At 39.8% G+C, this 21,568-nt stretch overlaps 2 protein-coding genes across 5 annotated transcripts in view; both read left to right on the plus strand.

Moving 5' to 3' along the window:
* Positions 1-203: 203 nt before the first annotated feature.
* Positions 204-6,476, plus strand: haus4 (HAUS augmin-like complex, subunit 4). Its single transcript, XM_033983314.2, has 9 exons — positions 204-401; positions 696-835; positions 1,529-1,660; positions 1,767-1,907; positions 2,513-2,609; positions 2,686-2,831; positions 2,915-3,045; positions 6,085-6,153; positions 6,239-6,476. The coding sequence occupies exons 1-9, from the start codon at positions 338-340 to the stop codon at positions 6,423-6,425; spliced, it is 1,107 nt and encodes a 368-aa protein (XP_033839205.1). The 5' UTR covers positions 204-337; the 3' UTR covers positions 6,426-6,476.
* Positions 6,477-7,301: 825 nt separating this feature from the next.
* The window catches only part of dock11 (dedicator of cytokinesis 11), a 104,617-nt gene continuing 90,350 nt past the window's right edge, over positions 7,302-21,568 (plus strand). For all 4 annotated transcript variants that reach the window (XM_033983231.2, XM_055229045.1, XM_055229046.1 and 1 more), the window contains exons 1-3: positions 7,302-7,550; positions 17,723-17,839; positions 20,695-20,784. In XM_033983231.2, coding sequence (XP_033839122.1) covers positions 7,446-7,550; positions 17,723-17,839; positions 20,695-20,784 — 312 coding nt within the window. In that variant the 5' untranslated portion in view covers positions 7,302-7,445. The remainder of the gene's footprint in view (positions 7,551-17,722; positions 17,840-20,694; positions 20,785-21,568) is intronic.

Below are 21,568 nucleotides of genomic sequence, written 5' to 3' on the forward strand. Positions count from 1 at the left end.
TTATTATTATTATTATTATTATTATTATTATTATTATTATTGTTATTATTATTATTATTATTATTATTATTATTATTATTATTATTATTATTATTATTATTATTATTATTATTATTATATCATTTTGAATCTAATGGCCTATTACAACTTAAGTACAGGCGGGGGCAGCAATACACCATGAAAGCAACGAAGAAGCAAAGTTAACCAATGGGAACGCTTCCTGTCTGGGGCGCGAGTCTTGAGCCCGGAAATAGTCTTGTTTATATTTTCCATTGAACCAAAAATTGACCTTTCTTTAAAAAAATTGGCGTATTTTACAATTCATCAGGTTCTAGCAATGTCTTGTTCCGAATCTACTAACATCAAATCGTTTGCGGAAGGTGACATTCTGCACCCGCAAGGTAAGATCGCTCAAGATCGTGCATTGATCCATTTAAGTATCGTTATAATATGTAGTAAAGGTAGTTTTTATCAACTATGTTCAAGATTCTTAGCTATATACTTTCAATTCGAATAAAGATGTTAATTTTTAGCAGAAATTTAGATTTTGAACGTCACGTTATTTAAAATGGATAGTCATATTACGCACTATTACGCAGCAGCGACCTCGCAAAAGTAAAAAAAAGTGATTTTCCTAAACGGATCTTTTGTCTTGTGTGATTAGTTTGTGTTTATTTGACTTATTGCCTTCACAGTTCTGGCGTTGTTTCCTCTCTGTGACCTGACTGAAGAGGATCTGAGTCAGAATCCTCAGTTCTGTAAACTCCTGGTCACTCTGACCAAGCATGTGGACTCCACCGGACTCACGCTGTCACTCAAGACGGAGCTGGAGAAGGTATCTCATTGTAAAACACTCAGAAAAGAATACAGTTAATTAAAAGTGGGGTACCATTTCAAACAGTGAAAGTAAATAAGTAGTATAGTTAAACCTATTCTCCTCCTAGCTCTCACAAACCCTTTGACACATCACTAGTATTCACATGCATAAATTTCTGGCTGCGTCCACAGCTTTAAATACAGCTTTTTCAGATGAACAAGAGAAGCTGGGTGAATCCCCATTGCACAACACACTTCCAACACAGGTCCCAAAACGCTTTTTATTTATGCTCTGTTGTCTGTAATCCCTCAGTCCTCCGGATAGGTTCCATCTCATCCATCTTTTGCTATGGTTTATGTTCAGTTTATGATCATTAACATGTTTTACAATAAGATCAAGACAGCACTGCTGTGGTCTTACAATTTTTTCATAAAGTGTTTCTTTTTAATACAATCTACGTGGCTACAACAGCTTTGATTGCACAGCCCAAATTCAACATTGCAAATGGTATGGAGGCTCAGTACTATATGGGTACGGCGCTCGTACTTGTTTGGTCTTGGCATGAGCCCAATTTAATTCTTATGTAGTGTTTGTGCCAGTGTGAACTCACTCTGAAACACCTGTGCATTCCATTTACCTATTCATTTTGTCTACTTAGTCCTGATTTGGACTTGATGTTATTTGTGATCATATTTGAATCTGTCTCTCCAGGCTGACCAGAAGTTGCAGAGCCAGAGGAGAAACTGGCTGCGCTCTCAGGGCCTGTTCCAGACACTGAAGGAGATGATCCAGGAGCACTGTGTGAGGAGGCACTACTCCACTGTCCCGCCTGACCAGAACGTGGTACACACAGCACATTACACAATCTACAGACTCTCACATATAACAGCATATAACATTAATATTTTTAACTTTATTTATTTCACTTGTATCCTTTGCTTCTATACAGTTTTACGAGACAATGGAGAAGTGTCTGCTGGTGGCTCAGTGCGTTCGAATGTTGGATCCAAGCAACAGCACTCAAAAGGAACAGCCCAATATTTTAGGCCTAGAACCTCAACAAATACTGCAGCTTATGCCTTTGGAGAAAGTGAGACAGGCATTTTTATTTATTATTTGTTGTTTAGGCATAATATTAATTTGAAAATGTAGATATGTTGAATAGTTTTAAACCACAATTCTCAAAATGGCTAAATGTAATATTTGTAACACTGGTGAATTTATAATAGTTGGGAATTGAGGATATATACTTAGACAACATTGAAAATAAATCTTATATACAAGTCCTCACAAATAAGTTTTTACATTTTGCAAAAGAAAAGTTGCCATTAGCAGCAAAAAGACTGTTGTTGGCCTTCAGATGAGAAAACAACATTCTATAAGCCTATAATATTTGATGAAGATGGGGGGGCAGACAAAATTACTATTGGTAATTTACAGTGTTATGGTTGTAATAATTATTCATGTGCACAGGGGCCTAGTATACATGTTCAAGTTTAACGTTTGTGGATTTTTCTTTTGGATAGTAGTATAACATGACATTCTAGAATCTGAAAGCTGCCTTATTCATGTTGCAGTTATGAACAACTTTGTTTGGACTATAGACACACATTACCAAAAAAAAAAAAAAAAAAATCTCAAGAGTTTTTATATGTAATTTTCTTCTACATTCACTCTGGTCTTACTCTTTTGCAGAATGTGCAGAGAATGAAGCAAAGTTTGCCCCATGAGCTGGAGAAACATCTGAAGAATAAGTGTCTGAGCCTCCTCTGTTACTACCATCCTGAATGGGGTATGGACTTATTTGAACTGGTAACAATTTGGCATCTGCCTAAAATAACATTGGTCTGTTGTACTGTGTCTTGTAGAGAATAAGAGCGAGAATCTCAAATGTACTAAACTGTCGTACCTGGCGAAACAAGTGGACAAAGATAAGAAGAACGCAGAGAGCCTGAAGGAGAGCTGTCGGGAAAACAAAATTCTACTGCAGAGACAGAGTCAGCTTTATCTCTCAGTGAGTTTACAGTAATTCAACAGATCATTCAGTTTCAATTAATTGTTTGATTGTCAATATAACATTTAATATGTTTGCCCTAGGAGTTGATTAAATGCATTAAACTCCTACAAACTCTCATCCTGGATCACAGACTGAAAATTCAGACAGAGTTGGACAAAAAAAAGTTGGACTACTTTGAAGGGAAATGTGAACTGGTGCTACAAAAGATTAAGTGAGGGCATTTTTGTATTTTTATACATACACATTAGTCATCCCTCCATCCATTTTCTTTCGCTTATCCGGGACCGGGTCATGGGGGAAACAGTCTAAGCAGGGACTCCCAGACTTCCCTCACCCCAGACATATCCTACAGCTTCTCCTGTGGGACCCCAAGGTATTATCAGGCCAGCAGAGAGACATAGTCCATCCAGCGTGTCCTGGGTCTTCCCTGGGGCCTCGTCTTGGTGGGACATGCCTGGAACACCTCCCTAGGGAGGCGTCCAGGGGGCATCCTAAACAGATGCCCAAGCCACCACAGCTGACTCCTCTCGATGTGGAGGAGCAGCGGCTCTACACCGAGCTCCTCCCGTGTGATTGAGCTCCTCACCCTGTCTCTAAAACCGCATCACTCCGGATGCTGCACCGATATACCTGTCAATCTCACGCTCCATCCGCCCCTCACTCATGAACAAGACCCCGAGATACTTGAACTCCTCCACTTGAGGTAAAGACTCTCCACCCACTCGAAGAGGGCAAGCCACCTTTTTCTGGTCAAGAACCATGGTCTCGGATTTAGAGGAGCCGATTCTCATCCCAGCCGCTTCACGCTCGGCTGCAAACCGCCCCAGTGCCTGCTGCAGGTCCTGGCTTGAAGAAGCCATCAGGACAATATCATCCACAAACAGCAGAGATGAGATCCTGCGACTCCCTCTGGCCCCTGGCTGCACCTAGGAATTCTGTGCATAAATACAATGAACAGAACCGGTGACAAAGGGCAGCCCTGGCAGAGTCCAACATGCACCGGGAACAGGTCTGACTTAGTGCCGGCAATGCAAACACAGCTCCTTTTCCAGTCATACAGGGACCAGACAGCCCTTAGCAAAGGTTCCCATAGTCCTGGAGCACCCCCAAAGAACACCACGAGGGACACGGTCGAATGCCTTCTCCAGATCCACAAAGCACATGTGGACTGAACTCCCATGAATCCGCGAACACCCGATGGAGCGTGTAGAGCTGGTCCAGTGTTCTGTGACCGGGACGAAAACTGCACTGCTCCTCCTGAGGTTCGACTATCGGACGGATTCTCCTCTCCAGTACCCTGAAATAGACCTTACAGGGAAGGCTGAGGAGTGTGATTCCCCTTTAATTGGAACACCCCCTCTTGTCCCCTTCAGAGGGACCACCACCCCGGTCTGCTAGTCCAGAGGTACTGTCCCCAACCGCTACGCAATGTTGCAGAGACATGTCAGCTAAGACAGCCCCTCTCTGCTTCCTCCTCGGAAGACTTTACGGTGGGATTGAGGAGATCCCCCTCAATCCCACCGTCCCAAGTATTCCTTCCACTGTCCGGCAACATCCCCAGTTGAGGTCAACAGCTGTAAACAGTGTTGGTGAAGCTTCCCCCTTCTGAGGCGTTGGATGGTTTGCCAGAATCTCTTTGAGGCTGTCCGATAGTCCACCTCCATGGCCTCTCTGAACTCCTCCTAGCCTTGAGTTTTTGCCACCGCGACAGCACAAGCTGCGGCACGCTTGACCCGCCAGTACTCGTCAGCTGCCTCAGGAGTCTCACAAGCCAACAAGGCTCGATAGGACTCCTTCTTCAGCCTGACGGCATCCCTTACTTCCGGTGTCCATCACCGTGTTCGGGAGTTGCCGCCATGACAAGCACTGCAGACCTTACGACCACAGCTACGAGTGGCCGCATCAACAATAGAAGCAGAGAACACAGCCCACTCAGAATCTATTTCCCTAGCCTCCCCTGGGATCTGGGAGAAGCTCTCCTTGAAGTGCGAGTTGAAGACCCTCCTCATAGAGGGCTCCGATGGATGTTCCTAGCAGACCCTCACAATGCGATTGGGCCTGCCAGGTCTGTCGGGCTTCCTCCTCCTCCAGCGGATCCAACTCACCACCAGGTAATGAGTGAAGAGAGGGGCGGAGCTGTGGTCTCTTCATCCGAGTGTCCAAGACACGCAGCCAGAGGTCAGATGAAACGACAACAAAGTCGATCATCGACCACCGACCTAGGGTGTCCTGGTGTCACGTGCACTGATGGACACCCTTGTCCTTGAATGTGGTGTTTGGTATGGACAAACTGTGGCTAGCAAAGAAATCCAATAACAGAACACCACACGGGTTCAGATCAGGGAGGCCGTTTCTCCCGATCACGCTCCTCCAAGTGTCACTGTCGTTACGCACATGGCCATTGAAATCCCCCAGGAGAACAATGGAGTCCATGGGAGGGGTACTAGACAGTGCACCAACCGGGGACTCCGGAAGACTGGGTAATCTGCACTGCTCTTTGGCCCGTAGGCCGACACAACAGTGAGAGACCTGTCCCTGACCCAAAGGCACAGGGACACAACCCTCTCGTTCACCGGGGTGAACACGAGGCGGCTGAGCTGTGGGACAATAAGCAAGTCCCCACCAGCTCACTGCCGCTCCCCGCAGGCAACACCACAGAAATGGAGAGTCCAGCCCCTCTCAAGGAGTTCGGTTTCAAAGCCCAAGCTCTGCGTGGAGGTGAGGCTGACTATATCTAGCCAGTAACACACAACATCCCACACAAGCTTAGGGTCCGTCCCCCCCAGTGAGGTGACATTCCATGCCCCCAGAGCCGGTCTCCATGTCCGGAGATCTGGTCGCCGAGGCCCCTGCCTTCGACTGCTGCTCAGATCTCTTTGCACCAGCCTTCCATGGATCCTTCCGCAGGTGGTGGGTCCACGGGAGGCCGGCTCGACATCACTTCTTCGAGCTAAGCGGGCCCCGTGGGTGCCATGGGGGGAGGCCCGGCCACCAGGCGCCCGCTGGCGAGTACCCACCCCAGGCGACGTAGCTGGCCTTGATCGTGTACTTGTCATGAAAGGCTTCTGAACCGCTTTTAGTCTGACCTGTTTGCCATGGGTCACCCTACCAGGGGCATTAAGCCCCTGAAAACATAGCTCCTAGGATCATTCAGGTGTTCAAACTCCACCACGTTAATGTGGCAGTTCAGGGACTAAAGTCAGTTACTATAAATTATGGTTGTTACATTTATTATCCATTTTGTTTTAAGAACTGAGATGGTTGACATTCAACTGGACACTTACACTCCAGACACAATATCTGCTCACAGAAAAATAAGGTAATTATATTTAATATTGGCATCTTTATACACAAAATATTAGTGAGTCTGTGAGTCTACAATTGTCTTCTCACTATTGTTCCAGAGAGAAACTGGACTCCGAGCTGAAGTGCTGTCAGGAGGAGAAGCAGGGTGCGGAGGTAAAACTAGCATCTTTCGAGATCTTAGGAAAAGAGTTCCAGGCCCTGGCAGAGGAGTACGGCCGATTACGACAGGAGATTGAAATGAAAAACTGGGCTCTAAAAGAGTTCACTCAGTACAGTAACAAGTGAAGATTTATAGACCAAGCTCAGTTCTAAAATGTAATATGTTGTATGTGTTGGGTTATGTTTAGAAATATGTGTTCTTTTCACTGTTTCTTTCTGTCCTATTTTGATGTTGTTAAAGTTCTAATAGTTTGTGTTTATGTGATGTTACAAGATTGTGTATTGAAATGGGGGACATATAATTATAGAATTTGCAGCGAATAATTCAAAATACAACTCTGTCAATACAACAAAAGATTATTATGCAACCCTAATTATTTGGGTATGACTGTTGTCACCAAAACAACAAAATTTAACCAAAAAACATAATATTGTGGATAAATAAGGAGTAATCGCTTTGCAAAACCACAAGATGGCTCTATAATGCTTTTTATTTTTATTTTTTAATGCTTCCTCTATTATGAAAGTAAAAATTAAAATTAAAAAAAATTAATGAATAAAAGATATAATATGAAATCTAATGTTGTATTATTGAATACGTTATATTTTCTTTTATTTCTTACTATTTTTTATTTCCGCATTGTTCACATCCATGGATGTGCCATACGTCAGCATCATTACTGATGATCTTTGTTTAGCCCTTTTCAGGCTACCGAAATGAGCAAGATTTTTGCTACTTATTTTGAATTTATTATTACCATTTATATTTTTGCTCTTAGTTATTATATTATATTGTGACATGTGAGTTACTGTGTCTAACTAATTTCCCTTGTGGATCAATAAATTCTAAGAATAATAATACAGGAGTGGTACCTCTCTCCTAATCCTCACTCTCTGCGCTCTCATCATCGTCATCATCAACAGCATAAGCAGCCTTTTCCCGCCCCGCCCAATGCCCCGCCCTCGCCCAGTGTATCGAACTCGCGCGGACCCCTGCCTCCTCTGAACGCGAGGCTCCACCACCGCTGTGCTACTGCCGCATCTGGACTGTCAAAGCCGCCTCCCTGTGTGCGAACGCGGCATGCCCCTGTCCAACAGCCCGGCCCAGAGGACGCTTCTTTGGATTAACTCAACCGAGGGGACGCTATGTCGGAGGTCCGCAAATTTACCAAGAGGCTGAGCAAACCGGGGACTGCGGCCGAGGTCAGGCAGAGCGTGTCGGAGGCTGTGAGGAGCACCGTGGAGCTGGTGGTGAGGGAGAGCCGCTATCTAGTGGCGCTCATTTTTAGCCACTTTGTCAAGTAACTTCTATTTTGTTGCCCATATGTTGTCATTTATTTTATTCTTTTCAAATAAGTCCCTATTAATGATTTTTTTTTATATACTTTTTAGTATCACACTTCCTCTCTTGCACTTTATGAAAACATTCAAGCCTATTATAACGCTTTATATACATATTTAGACACATTTTAAACGCATTAACCCGGAAAATCCACCGTTTTAACTTAGCTAGGTCCCAAACGAGTAGCATAATAATAGGCTATAATTGAGTTGATAAAACCATGTTTATTTCGTCTATGCAGGCTAATTATACGGTAGTAAAGGCACGCTAACCGCACAACCCCATATGCTTGCCGTTTTGTTTTTTTTATTTCCTACCGTTTTGTACAGTAGAAAATGGACACACAGACTGATCTCTAGTCTCCTCTGCGGGCTCTTTTGTGTGCTACCGGGGAAGGAGCGATGCCAGTTGGACAGCTGCATTGAACATGCACGGTTCCCTTGTCCTACAATCTGAGGAACTATATCTACCCCTTTGATTCCCTCCAAAATGGCTACACTGTGTGATAAAATGCATGGTTTGTTTGAATGGTATGGCAAGCATAATCAGAGTAATTAATTAATAAAACAATGCTGAAAACCTATGGATAGCGTTGCATGTGGTTTGGATTAGACTGCAGTGGTAATAGGGATTAGTGTAGTGATTTATTTTGAATGTGCTGATGTAGCATTTGGGCAAGAATATTTCCTCTTTATCGTGTTTATTGAATTTCATTGTTTCTCAATCTTTCTCATTATGGTAGCAAATTAACTCTTTACAAAGCAGTAGTTTTCAGCAACGGATGTGAGTGTTTGTAACTACTTCAAACTCAAAGCTAAAGTCTGATCTAGGCCTAGAATAAAGTTTAAGTGGGTAGTACATCTTTGGTCTTATGGTGTTATGGCAATATTTCCTTGACTTTTCACACAGTTTTTATTTGACCCTTGAAGCACATACTGTTGTTTTGACCCTGGGTCAAAGACAATTTGCCACTTTTGCGTTATGCAGTCATAGCAATACAGCTGGTTTAATCAGAAATGACACCTGGTTTAAATCTGCTAAATCGCTGTGGCGTTGGTTTGCTGGTACAGCTTGACAAAAAATGGAGCAAAGACCCTTTTGAATCCCATTCATTTTTGCCATAAAAAGGTCACCCAATTTCTTACTGCAAAGTTACATTTACATTAAACATTGTTGGGTTCTTAATGATGCGCTAACTGTGACTTGATCTTATTACATTCCCTGGAATGTTCAACATTATAAAATTTAACCTGCATTTCAAGAAAAAATGTATTACTAAAAATCTGTAAAGCAAAGCAATATAACATATCCATGGTGACAAGCAGGTAGCCTACACTCATCAGAAAAGTTACATAGTGCACCTTGAGTAAAACCTTGTATTGTGTTCAATCACCCTTTACATTCTCTTTAACTCTCCATTGACTCCAGTGATGAAATGTGTCTAACCATGTGTTTTAGAAGCTTCAGAGCCAGGCCAGTCTCCCCCTCAGGCTGCAGCCAATCTTATGATGATCATCTCCACATTGTGACGCATTAGGGCTTTCCAAGTAAGAAGCCCCATTTGTCCACAGCAGAGGTACACGTGGAGTGTTCTGTATTAGACCCACGTGGAAATGTTATGATCTTATAGCATGTCCACACACAGAAGGCTAGGGGGAGAGAGCGAGGCGAGCGGAAATGGCATAACAAGTGGTGTGTTGTTGAGATGGCGTGGTCTCACATGGGGATTCCCTTAGGCATGCTGTGCAGGCTACTAAATGTGTACTGTAAGCTTAGTCTCATCTACTTTAGATATGTTATATGAATGAAATTTTTGTCTCACCATCTTGCATTTGTTCCATTTAATATTACATATGTTTAATGCCATACTGTAGAACATTCCAGGCAAAGCAATGACAATGTAATTCATCAATTTAATCAGTGATGGAGAAGGCTCATAAGAATATATCAAAAATATAGTTGGAACACTTTTTATTAGGCATGGGCAATTTATCAGTTTCAGTAGATTCTATGATAGCGATGTGACGATTGATGATCAGTTTCCTCATTAATCTATATTATCAACTCGATTGACAATAGGTAGTTCATTACATATGCACCAAAAATGGTCAGTCTCTTGTCAGCTTGATAGTTGAATGATGTTGTGTTTTGTTGATGTGCTGATGACAATTTGACCATTTTTGATGCGTACGTAATGGACTAGCTGTTGTCAACACAAGTTGAATCATGCTGCTTTTTGTGGTTTTGTCTATTTCATATATTCTGTTTTGCTATATGATGTGATGTGTTTTGTTTTTGCTCATGTGATGAATCACATGATTTGATGTATTTAGGGGCACCTGTATGTGCCCTACTTTTTTATTCTTATGCCCTGCCAAAGACCAACCAGGTGGTCAAAATATGCTGGCATCCCCTTTTGAAATAAAGCACTTTTATTCTTGTGTCTTACTTTGCCCATTACAGTACTAAGTAAGGGCCTGATTTTGCTAGCAGATAAACCGTATTTTTAAGGAAATTCATATTTAGCTATTATTATTTGTTTTAATAAGGCAAATTGTAATTGTAATTGAAACTCAAGCTTGAATATGAGGGGAGAAAAATAAGATGATTAATTTTTTGTCATATCACCCAGACTTTTGTTTACAATTTCAGATCCCCTTTAGAGCTCCACTCATCCAGCACAGTCCGTGAGAGCTTCACGCTTTGTTTAAAAACTACTTGACATGTTTGTTCTTGGTAATCACAAAAGATCATAAGATGGTTTCTCCTTAAAAACATAAGCTCAAAGAGAATTTATGCTTGTGATGAACATATAGTCCCACTTAGCAGATCTACAAAAACTATTCAGTGGACTGAAAAAGTAAAACTTCAGTTGTATTAGCTACTGATATAGGGAAATAGTTGGATTGTGATGACTTTATACCAAATTTAAATGTTGACATGGAATTTCCCTTGTTTCTCTAAATGTCTTTAGTTCCCTTTGACAGTTCCTATATTATATCACATTGTTTGGGTTTATGACAACAAATTCTCTACTAAACCAAAACAAATGGATTTAATGAAGCACTCTAGATCAACCTCATCAATCCAATGGGAAACCTATTGAATAATTTAGCTGCATTATAGGGCTCCGCGATTTGTGAAAAATATTTCTGACAAGCATTGAAATAGATTTTTTTATTTCTCTTTTAATAATAGGATCTTGTTCAAGGTTCATATTTTTAACGAGTTCATGAGAACCAAAAAAAGGAATATGAACTGACAAAATAATACAATAATCACATTTCAGAACATATTTGTACAGACCTAAACTAAAGAGTCAGCATTTTTTATGCAGAATAAGACAAAAGATTTTGTTGTTTGTGGAGGAAATTATGATAATTAAAAAAAATTGCAGCTTTTGCGATTTGCTAATTGTGCCCATGTGTGATTTCGATTTGATTGCAAATTTGGTTTTATTGGTTGTAATTGGTTTATAAAAAAATATGGTAGAAGTGGTAATGAATGATTTGACCATGAGATGTGTTCTTAGTGCATGCATGAACTAGTCTGCCACAGGGCTGTGAGTTTGAGTCCCGGTAGCAAGTTCTAATGATTGAATTGCTGCAACTAACTGAATCTAATACTTTCACTCGCTAAACGCAAAACTAGGATCCCAACTAAAGAAAAGCCCAGTGGAAAATTTTACTGCTCAAATGTGCCTTTCTTTAAGTTTGGGAGAAAAGAATGTGACTCTCATTGTAGTCTCATTAGTAGGTTTTGTCATTATTAGTTCTGTTTGTATGGTGAGTCTTGTTGAGGTAGAACATAGCTGCCACAATGCTTTTAATGAATCAGTGATGCATATCATTGCATTTAGTGCTTTTAAAGTTTTACTAGACAAATCCATCTCTATATATATATAATATACATACACAGAGGCAAATAAGTATTTGAACACCCTGTGATTTTCCAAGTTCTCCCACTTAGAAATCATGGAGGGGTCTGAAATTTTCATCTTAGGTGCATGTCCACTGTGAGAGACATAATCTAAAAAAAAATCTGGAAATCACATTGTCTGATTTTTAAAATAATTTATTTGTATGTTACTGCTGCAAATAAGTATTTGAACAGCTGAGAAAATCAAGGTTAATATTTGGTAGAGTAGCCTTTGTTTGCAGCTACAGAAGTCAAACGTTTCCTGTAGTTTTTCACCAGGTTTGCACACACTGGAGGAGGGATTTTGGACCACTCCTCCACACAGATCTTCTCTAGATCAGTCAGGTTTCTGGGCTGTCACTGAGAAACACAGAGTTTGAGCTCCCTCCAAAGATTTTCTATTGGGTCTTACAGAGCCACTCCTTGGTTATCTTGATTGTGTGCTTCGGGTCATTGTCATGTTGGAAGACCCAGCCACGACCCATCTTCAGTGCTCTAACTGAGGGAAGGAGGTTGTTCCCCACAATATCACAATACATGGCCTCGGTCATCCTCTCCTTAATACACGGTGAGTGGAATTAATACCAAAAGTTCTATTTTGGTCTCATCTGACCACATGACTTTCTCCCATGACTCCTTTTGATCATCCAAATGGTCATTGTCAAACTTAAGACGGGCCTGGACATGTGCTGGTTTAAGCAGGCGATTGACAGTCATGTTTAGCTTCTTCCATTTTCTAATAATTGCTGCAACAGTGGATCTTTTTTCACCAAGCTGCTTGGCAATTGCCCCGTAGCCCTTTCCAGCCTTGTGGAGGTCTACAATTTTGTCTCTTGTGCATTTTGACAGTTCTTTGGTCTTGGCCATGTTAGTAGTTGTAGTCTTACTGATTGTATAGGGTGGACAGGTGTCTTTATGCAGCTAACGACCTCAAACAGGCGCTTCTAATGGATAAGTGGAGTGGAGGTGGACTTTTTAACGGTGGACTAACAGGTCTTTGAGGGCCAGAATTCTAGCTGATAGACAGGTGTTCAAATACTTATTTGCAGTAGTAACATACAAATAAATTATTTTTAAAAATCATACAATGTGATTTCCAGATTTTTTTTAGATTATGTCTCTCACAGTGGACATGCACCTAAGATGAAAATTTCAGACCCCTCCATGATTTCTAAGTGGGAGAACTTGCAAAATCACAGGGTGTTACTTATTTACTTATTTGCCTCACTGTATATATATATATATATATATATATATATATATATATATATATATATATATATATATATATATATATATATATAATTTTTTTTTCCCCACAAGAAAGTGTATTATAAAAGCCTCTGTGACCTGGCAACACACTATTGTTATCTAATTAGAAACCAGTTATTGCACATAAAAAAGAATAAGACTCACATGTCTTATTCTTTTCCCTATATCCCTATATGACTCTTTGACATGAGAGCTTATTTGCTGTGCAAGGGTGACCCACCATGCTTCACTTCTCTGTCTGTAAAAGCAGTGCTAAAGCTGTGGTAGTGTGCAGAAAATTCATGCTTGTTAATACTGGCAATAATTTTAGACGTTTTTACATAATCTAAGACGTATTGCCTGAAAATAACCAGAAGAAAAAAAACAGAAAAAACAAAACCTTATCCACAATGGAAATTACTTCACTTAAAAAAGCTAATATAATTATGATCTTTAATATTTACTAATTTCATGTTCCTAGAAAAATGACTTTGCGGAAAATAATATTTAGCTTATACTAACAGCATAGCTTTCTGGGTCATGGGTGGTTTTATGCTGTCTGCTTGGATACAAAAAAAAAAAAAAAAAACACTAATTCAACACTTCAAATCTAGGAGCACAACAATACATTCTCCAAACTAAACCAAGTGCAGGTCTACAATTAGTTGAAGCTAACAATGCTAACAACAATGCTAGAGCTAGCTGCGAGCTGCAAAGATGTAAAGAGTTTAGTAAAATGGCAAAAACCGATATGCTTTGCAAAATAGACTCCCATCAAGATAAAAAATATTACATTTGCAGCATAAAATGCAACTAGCAAACCCCAATGAAAACCACAATGAATTAAATAAAGAGAGGTTAAAACATGGCATAGAGGTGCAAGTAGATGAAATAAATGCAAAAAAACTACCGATAAACTGTGTGTTTACACTAGCTTTAGCTTTAGCCTAATCTCACAGTGCCATAAACTTGGAAAACTGGGGATATAATTCAGGTACGATTTAGATTTTATTTATTGAGCTAATATTTGTTATGTTGAGGTGACATCAGTTGTTCACGTAGCATAGCCGAACCCTTTCCAAATGGAAGGTAATACCTTCAGTGGTCCGCTTTGGACCTCTAAAAGGCTCTAATTGGTCCTGGGAGCAGAGCCACTAACATACTTCTTTGGCTGCAGTGAAAACCAGCCAAACAAAGCTAGACATTTCAAAGAGACAGTTCTCAGCCACTCACAGTGAATACTCAATTTGAAAATCAGGCACCACATTGACCAATGAGTTTATAGTTTGCCCTAGTTCAAGTTGAGCAGCAGATGAGAAATACAAGGGGCCTTGATTGATATTGGTTTCAGCAGAAGATGAAATCTCTCCAGTGTCTTTGCAGGAGACAAATACAAGCAAATAAACATGGTGGAAATTTGAGATTTGGTTAAGGCCAAATTGATATCTAGGAGTCTAATCTGAACTATTCAACGGCCTGTTTGTCTGGAGCAAAAATATAGACATGAGCAGTAAGCCCTTTGCTCATGCTGGTCTTAAACATTGCTCAAAATAGTCTAGGAGAAAGACGTAAGACTTTTAATGATGTCTTTTTTAGATTTTCTTTCCCCTGGGAGGCCCTGCTTTTTCTACTATGCTTGAAACATCAAAATTTGAGTGACAACTTTCACACAAAACAAATCAAAACTCAAATCTCTTTGTGCTGCAGACTGTTTTGTTTCATGGCATAGATAAGCACTCCCCACAGTCTTGCTCAGCTCTTTCAGTCAGACCAGTACCAACTCAGTAGTAGCAGTAGTACTCTACCTCCTCATACTGTATACAAATACTGTATAAATACGTTTCCTCCACCTTGGACTGTAACTTTGTGATAAACCACACCTGGCCTCCATCTGCTGCAGAGAGAGGGGGACACAGACATCTGGAACTACCACTCCTCCTGCCCATCCTCCTCCTCTTCCTCCTCCTCGTCCTTCTCCTCTTCCTTCTCCTCTTTCTCAGTCAACCCGTTTCCCTGGAGACGCAACTACAGCCACAACCACAGCTTTAAGTAGAAAGTGTGTGACATCGCGACAAAAGGACGCTCTAAATTGGCTCATATCCTGACAGCGTTGTGGTGTATTTGTGCAGGGCTCTGAAAGCAGAAGTCACGTTTCCGTTTCTCTTCGCAAGCAGGCGTAACCCGACCCGAGGATGGAGGTGAACACCATGTTAAAGGAAGAGGCACATGACATGAAGCTGAGGCGCTGGGGTTAAGCTTAGTGTAATGCTTTGAGCAGACTGAGCAGAGAACAAGGCTGCATGATGAGCAACAACTCTACTTAAGTGACTGGAATTTACTGACAGTGTGCGCATTATCAGCTAAAATGTTGAAGAAGCTGTTAGTGCAAAGTTTTTTATGTACTTTGTCATTATGAGTACAAGGATTAAATGGATCATCAGCTATAAGACCAGTATAATTCACCCTAACCCATTGTTTTTAATGTAAGCGGAAACGGGAACAAAGATGAAACTTGTGGAGAAGGGCAAATCCCACAGATAGATAGGAGTAGAGCCGCTACTCCTTCACATTGAGAAGAACCAGCTCACCTGGTTGGGCAACACTTTCAGTGCCAAATGGATGCCTCCCTGCGGAGGTTTTCCGGGCATGTCCCACAAGCCCAGTAAGAGGAGACCCCAGGAAAGTGCTAGAACACACAGGAAGGATCACTCTGGTGCAGCTGGAGAAAGTGTGCATGGAAAGAAAACTCTGCTTGGGCTGGTGCCTCATTCACCACCTGAATTTGCAATGTCCCTTAGATGTTCACAACCTCTTTTCCTCCTGCCTGTACGGGACACTTGCTAGGCCAATGCGGTCGGAAAACTTTTGGCCCCAGACAAACGCCTCACATGATAAAATTGATTTTTAACAAGCATTTCTTTCTGACAAATAAACTTTAATTATGGTGTATTTTGTTCTTATGCCCATTTTCCAATCATGTGAGTGGGATTTTTACAATTTAATTTGCAGATATTTTTGGTGACCTGATCCTCTGACCAGACAAAACATCCTTGATTGTATCCTCCTCCCACCCTGAACCATTAGACTATAGCTGAGCTATTCATTATATCATTTTCTAGAACATTTCTTCCCTTTGAATATGTTTGGCATAAAATTTGACAAATCAAACTTGAATCAGAAAATGTCTTTGTGGTCTAGAATAATGATATCAAGTGCTTTGGAACATAGTCTTTTATTCCACAGCTTTACTGCAGCAACATGGAAGATCTCAGAGTGGAAATACTTAACAAATTGGAACTGATCATTAGTGTTACAAATCAACACATTTTTGTCTTTGCCAAATGCTTCTGTGTTGCTGTGCCAAGACTTCTCAGCTATTTCATTTATCGTCACCGTCTCTGGGTAGCTTAACTGCAGCTTAAAGAGGCACTTTCAGTCGTTTAATTTAGCTTGTGATCTTGACCTAGTTGTGAAAGGTAGATTTGAGTCAATAATTTTTTTCATATCATGTACTTCTCTCCGAAACAGGAAGTTGTTTGTGGTGAAGAAAGATCATATATTGCAACATTTATTAAAGAGGGGGCGTTATACAAAATCAACTTTTTTGTGCTTTTGTTATAACATTATTCCCTCATCAAAAACATATCCGAAGAAGAACTTCTGCAGTTGTGTTATCAAAATACACACTGATTGTAATATAATAGTGCTTTGAAGGGAGAGTGTAGAGCAAAGGGGGAAGGAAGACTCAGACCATTAAATGTATAAAATATGTTAATTAGTTGTTTTCAGTAAATACCATTAAAAATAGCATTTTCAAAAAAAATGAAAGGTAGCATGGTGATCTAAACATGCTATGTGTTAGCTAATACCCCATAAAAGTGTAATCCCCCCTCTTTAAATTGGAGTTAAGAGTTCTTTTCTCTACTTTTCCTTTACCACATATTTGGATTAAAATTTCTGTACTGTATTTTTTTAATTTCCTACCATTTTGAGTCATGGTTGCCAGCGCTTTGACTTTCCTCTGAACTTTTGTGGCTTCCAATTGGCGGTTTCCATTCAACTCTGAGCTCAGTGCAGTGTGTTTTAAAGCTGCAGTAACTAAAGAATTCATCCCTCATATTGAACTTAACAACTCAGTTTTAGAATTGAGAAAAGAAGAATTGTAGAATTGTAGAATTGTAAAAGTCAACAATTTACTGTAAAATTCATTGAACTATTGATAAAAAAAAATGCAATAACAATGTAAATAAAAAACAATTGCGAGAATTTTGTTGAATATAACTCAAAATATTCAGAATAATCCTAAAAAGTCATTTAGTATTTTTGAACTTTATCTTATTTACCAGGCTATTTATTACAATGTAGGTTTTAATGAGTATACTTTAAAAATAACCTTATTGAGTTTTGTACAATGACAGCATCTGCAAGTTATCAACTTAAAACATAAGATAAAACAATGAAGTAATGTCTTGCATGGACAACTCGATTAACCACTTATTACTTTTGTTTTCCCCTCAGCTCACAGCACTGTATTGATAGCGCTTGCGTTTGATAACCACAGTCTGCAAGTGTTCTGGAGGTGAATTTTAACATGTATGTTAATCTGTACTTGGAGTTCTATTGCATATCTCCTGGCGATCATCTGGGAGTTGTAGGACCGTAGTTATTATACATTCGTAATTTTAGTTTTACTGATAGATTACAGAGTTCAGCAATTGATCAGTTCATCTAGCAATTAAATTTTTCCCATTGAATTCTTGCACATTTAATACCGACAAAGTACAAAGAAACTGCAACGGATCATAAATTATTGCACAGTTTTATTGTTCATCATTCGAATTCAATTATTTCAAACATACTAATGAAAAGTATTGTATTACCATTGTGTAACCTGTCCTATTGCATTTCACAGGAGCAGCCAAAGATCATCGAGCCGCTGGACTATGAGAATGTGGTGTTCCAGAGGAAAGCCCAGATCCACAGTGACCCGCACAGGGACCTGCTGCTCTGCCCTGTGGACGATGTGTCGGTGAGGGGCATAGGAAGGGGGCCCCAGCGGGGGGCCAGTTGGTGTGACATAAGACAGAATTTACACAGCACTCATAGAATTTTAGACTCCTCTACAGTTATGGAAGAGAGGAATGGAGAGCACATGCTTAGGCATAGAAGAAGTCTGACACAATAACTATAATAGCATGATGACATGGTGACAGTCGACAGTTAACACCTTACAGTAGTTCAGTGGACTATACTACCCTGTAACCAGGGTGTGTTAAGCCTCTTTTCGCTTGGGGCCACTTTGTAGCGGGTCTGTTTGCATATTTGTTTTTATCAATGCTTCAGGCATAGCTCCGGGTCCAGGGGCATGGCTCTACTCCATGAGACACTGACGTCACCCTAACCTAACACTCATGATTTCTTAATTAAAAAATCATAATATAAGTCATATTTGACTTATACTCTTAATCACAAGGCCGATTTCAGCAATTCACAAAAATATGTTGTAATTTGTGGCACCGTGAGAAGAGGCTCAAGCTAGCGTAAACATTACACTACTTCTGTTTTATCGTGAAGCTTTTTCTGCATGCATTTCACTTCTCTGTGCCTTTGCGCCACATTTTAGCATCTCTTTATGTAATGCATTTGGTGTGGCTCTTGTTAGATGCATTATGCACTGGAAATATAACGTTCAATCTTTATACGGCAAGTGTCGTGCATCGATAAACAATAAACAGCTGTGGCATTCGTGCTTTGTTTTGCAATGCATATAGGCTCAACATATAAAGTTGCCATCACTGAAAATAGGGTAGTTTATCACAAGAAATTATTATTTTCTGTTTATATCTGCTTTTTACAGTCATGGGTGTTTGTTTGCTCTAGTCCAATCATCTCATTTCTTGTGTAGCCACATGTTAGCTAAAGCAATCCATACCGTGCTGGCCCCCTCTGGGAGTTAGTACCCTTCAGGGTCCTCTTCGGATCCCTCAAACGGTGTGGTATGGTTCACTTTAGACCAGTGGTTCTTAACCTTGTTGAAGGTACAGACCCCCCCAGTTTCATATGCACATTCACCAAACCCTTTTTTATTGAAAAATAAAATATATATTTTTTCAAATTCAAGACATATGTATATTTTACTGGTGCACAAAATGAACATGCATTAATGTGCATCAATGTGTTAAAAGAATAAAACCAATACAATGCATGAATTTACAACAAATTACATACATACCTTTTAACACAGACATGACCTTTTTTAATACTACCACACTGAAATTATTTTAATTTTTAACTGGGCAGGTACTTTGATAGGCACATCAAAGGGTGCATTTGTTGAATTGGGACACGGCCAGCATCTGGAGACACTTGCAGTCCGCGAATCATATGAGTCGGGTGCGTGTCTTGACCTCCGCCGAACCCGTGAGACTGACTCACCGAACCCCTAGGGTTCGATCAAACCCAGGTTAAGAACCACTGCTTTAGACAGCGGAGACACCTGTGGCCCATACTGATCTTTTCCAAAGTGAACCAGTGGAAATGAGCCTTTAGTTTCAGTGTAGTTTGCTCCTCCCTTCAGACAGATATAAGGCAGTGACTTACAAAACCCTGCTAGAACTGAAGAAGACTCTTGGATAAGTGGCTACATGTATGCTGTCCAGTTGACAGAATTCAATTTTATTTGGTAGTAAATAGTACATAAATGATATAAAATAGCAACACATAAACCCAGTCAAGGAAATGTTTTAAATATTTAATTGCAATGAGTAAATGGTGAAATCATAATTCAGGCATTATGTCACTTTTATGGTGGTGGAGAGTCCTTCTCCTGCTCGTCTCCATAGAGATGTCATTGCTTTACCTAGGCTGATCATCAGTATGGTATTAAATTTGTTTATTTCCATGAAGACAAGGAATGTTTTATTTGTTTTTTTTAATGCAATAAATTTTAATTTAATAAATGCATTAAATGCTCCATAGAGACTGGAGACGAGCAGGTGGCAGACGATCTATCAGATACATACTTAATGTATATTTATAATGCAAATACAGGTGAATTTGAGATATCCATAGTGAACAAATACTATGCGGAAAATGGTTTATCAATTTATACGTCCCTACAACTGATTGACCCGTATCCATGACATCCTCAGGCTCAGAGTTCCAAGGTTCTAAATAAGGATTATCCCCATTATCCAAAGAAAATTGTACAGTTCAATGAAAACCACATGGGAGTTTGACAGGTTTTGTCCTACTATACAGTCAGATAAGTCCAAAGAAATGTAAATGATCACACAAATCAGTGTCCATGTCCATCACGTATCTCTAGCTTAATATTGCTTTACTTCTCTCTCTCTCTCTTTCTTTCTGTATCTACCTCTTCATGGGTTTCAGCTTCCTGTTTAAGACAACATTTTGAGGACTTTTGACCATTCAAAAAGTAGTAGTTTTTTGTTTGAAATTGTTTATTCCCAAAACATCATTTGTAAATTTTCATCTCTCTGAAGCCCATGAATATCTCCAACTCTCTACCTCTCTCTCTTTCTCTTTGACTATCACTTTCTATACCTCTCCTATCTATCTCTTTGTCTCTCTCCATTTCACTCTCTCTGGCTTTACCTCTGTCTGTATCTCTCTGTCTCATATCTCTCACATTCTCCATATCTATCTCTGTCTTTGTCTATAACTTTCTCTTTCCCCCTCCCTTTCTCTCTCTCTTTGTCTCCTACCTATCAGTCTCTCTCTAACTCTGTCTCCCATCTATCTATTTTATCTGTCTATCTAAATCTCTCTCTCCCATTTCTCTGTCTCTCTGCTCGATTTGTCATGCATGGGTTCTTCTCACTGTAAACATGACCACATTCTCTCACTGTTTCTGTGCTCCAGGAGGTACAGATTTCCCGTCAGAGGAGGACCGTCGTTCCCTCTGTGCCACAGAACGCTGAACGAGAAGCCAGGAGTCTGTTTGCCAAAGAGGTAATTTCACATAACGCACTATTACTTAAAAGCTGTTACACAGTAAGCAGCAAATAGCAAATTCAATTACTTTAAAATAAATGCATTTGCTTACTGGGAAGGCAAATGGCTAAACTAACTGTACCCCAAGCAAGTGTCTTTTAGCAGTAGATCCCACACAAATTGGAACACTAATTCAGAAGCTGCTTTTTATGACAGTTATGTAAATATATTTTATGTAATGTGTTAAAATTAGAGATTTTAACACATCATTAGATCCCTTTGGGCTGTTAAAAATAGATTATTTCTATCTAAAACCAATCCTTCAACACGTATTTATATCACATACTAGCAAACATGCTTATCTTGAATGCAACTCACAATGCAACATTTATTACACTGATTACAGGGATGATAGACATTTTTTTCTCCACATAATAAAGTAAAATTAGATTTGCCACATTGTAAAAGCAACTGTCTGCATCTAATTTAAAAGTGTTTTTTACTTGCAGTTGACAACAAAACTCTTCTCTGAATTTTGAATATTGTGAAAAGCTTTTATAAACTTATCAGGATGAATAATTAGGATACTAAGAATGTTTTGAAAGTGAGGAACAATTTTAGACAGCTACAAGTTTTAGACAGCTACAAGCTGTCTAAAACTTGTTTAAAACTAGTTATTTTAAGACAGTAAACATTGGTACAGCGCCATGAAGTGAATAAGTCAAATGAATGAATGGCTTCTCTTTTCACACTGTATTGAAAACCCAGATGAAACTATATGCACATAGCCAATGTTTCCCAG

The sequence above is a fragment of the Periophthalmus magnuspinnatus genome, chromosome 18, assembly GCF_009829125.3.
Source record: "Periophthalmus magnuspinnatus isolate fPerMag1 chromosome 18, fPerMag1.2.pri, whole genome shotgun sequence".
Taxonomy (NCBI): Eukaryota; Metazoa; Chordata; class Actinopteri; order Gobiiformes; family Gobiidae; genus Periophthalmus; species Periophthalmus magnuspinnatus.

Excerpts from the sequence above, each read along its gene's own strand:
- haus4 (XM_033983314.2), top strand. The coding sequence starts at position 338 with ATGTCTTGTTCCGAATCTACTAACATCAAATCGTTTGCGGAAGGTGAC. Across the intron at positions 836-1,528 it reads TCAAGACGGAGCTGGAGAAG|GCTGACCAGAAGTTGCAGAG; the intron begins GTATCTCATTGT and ends CTGTCTCTCCAG. Across the intron at positions 1,661-1,766 it reads TCCCGCCTGACCAGAACGTG|TTTTACGAGACAATGGAGAA; the intron begins GTACACACAGCA and ends GCTTCTATACAG.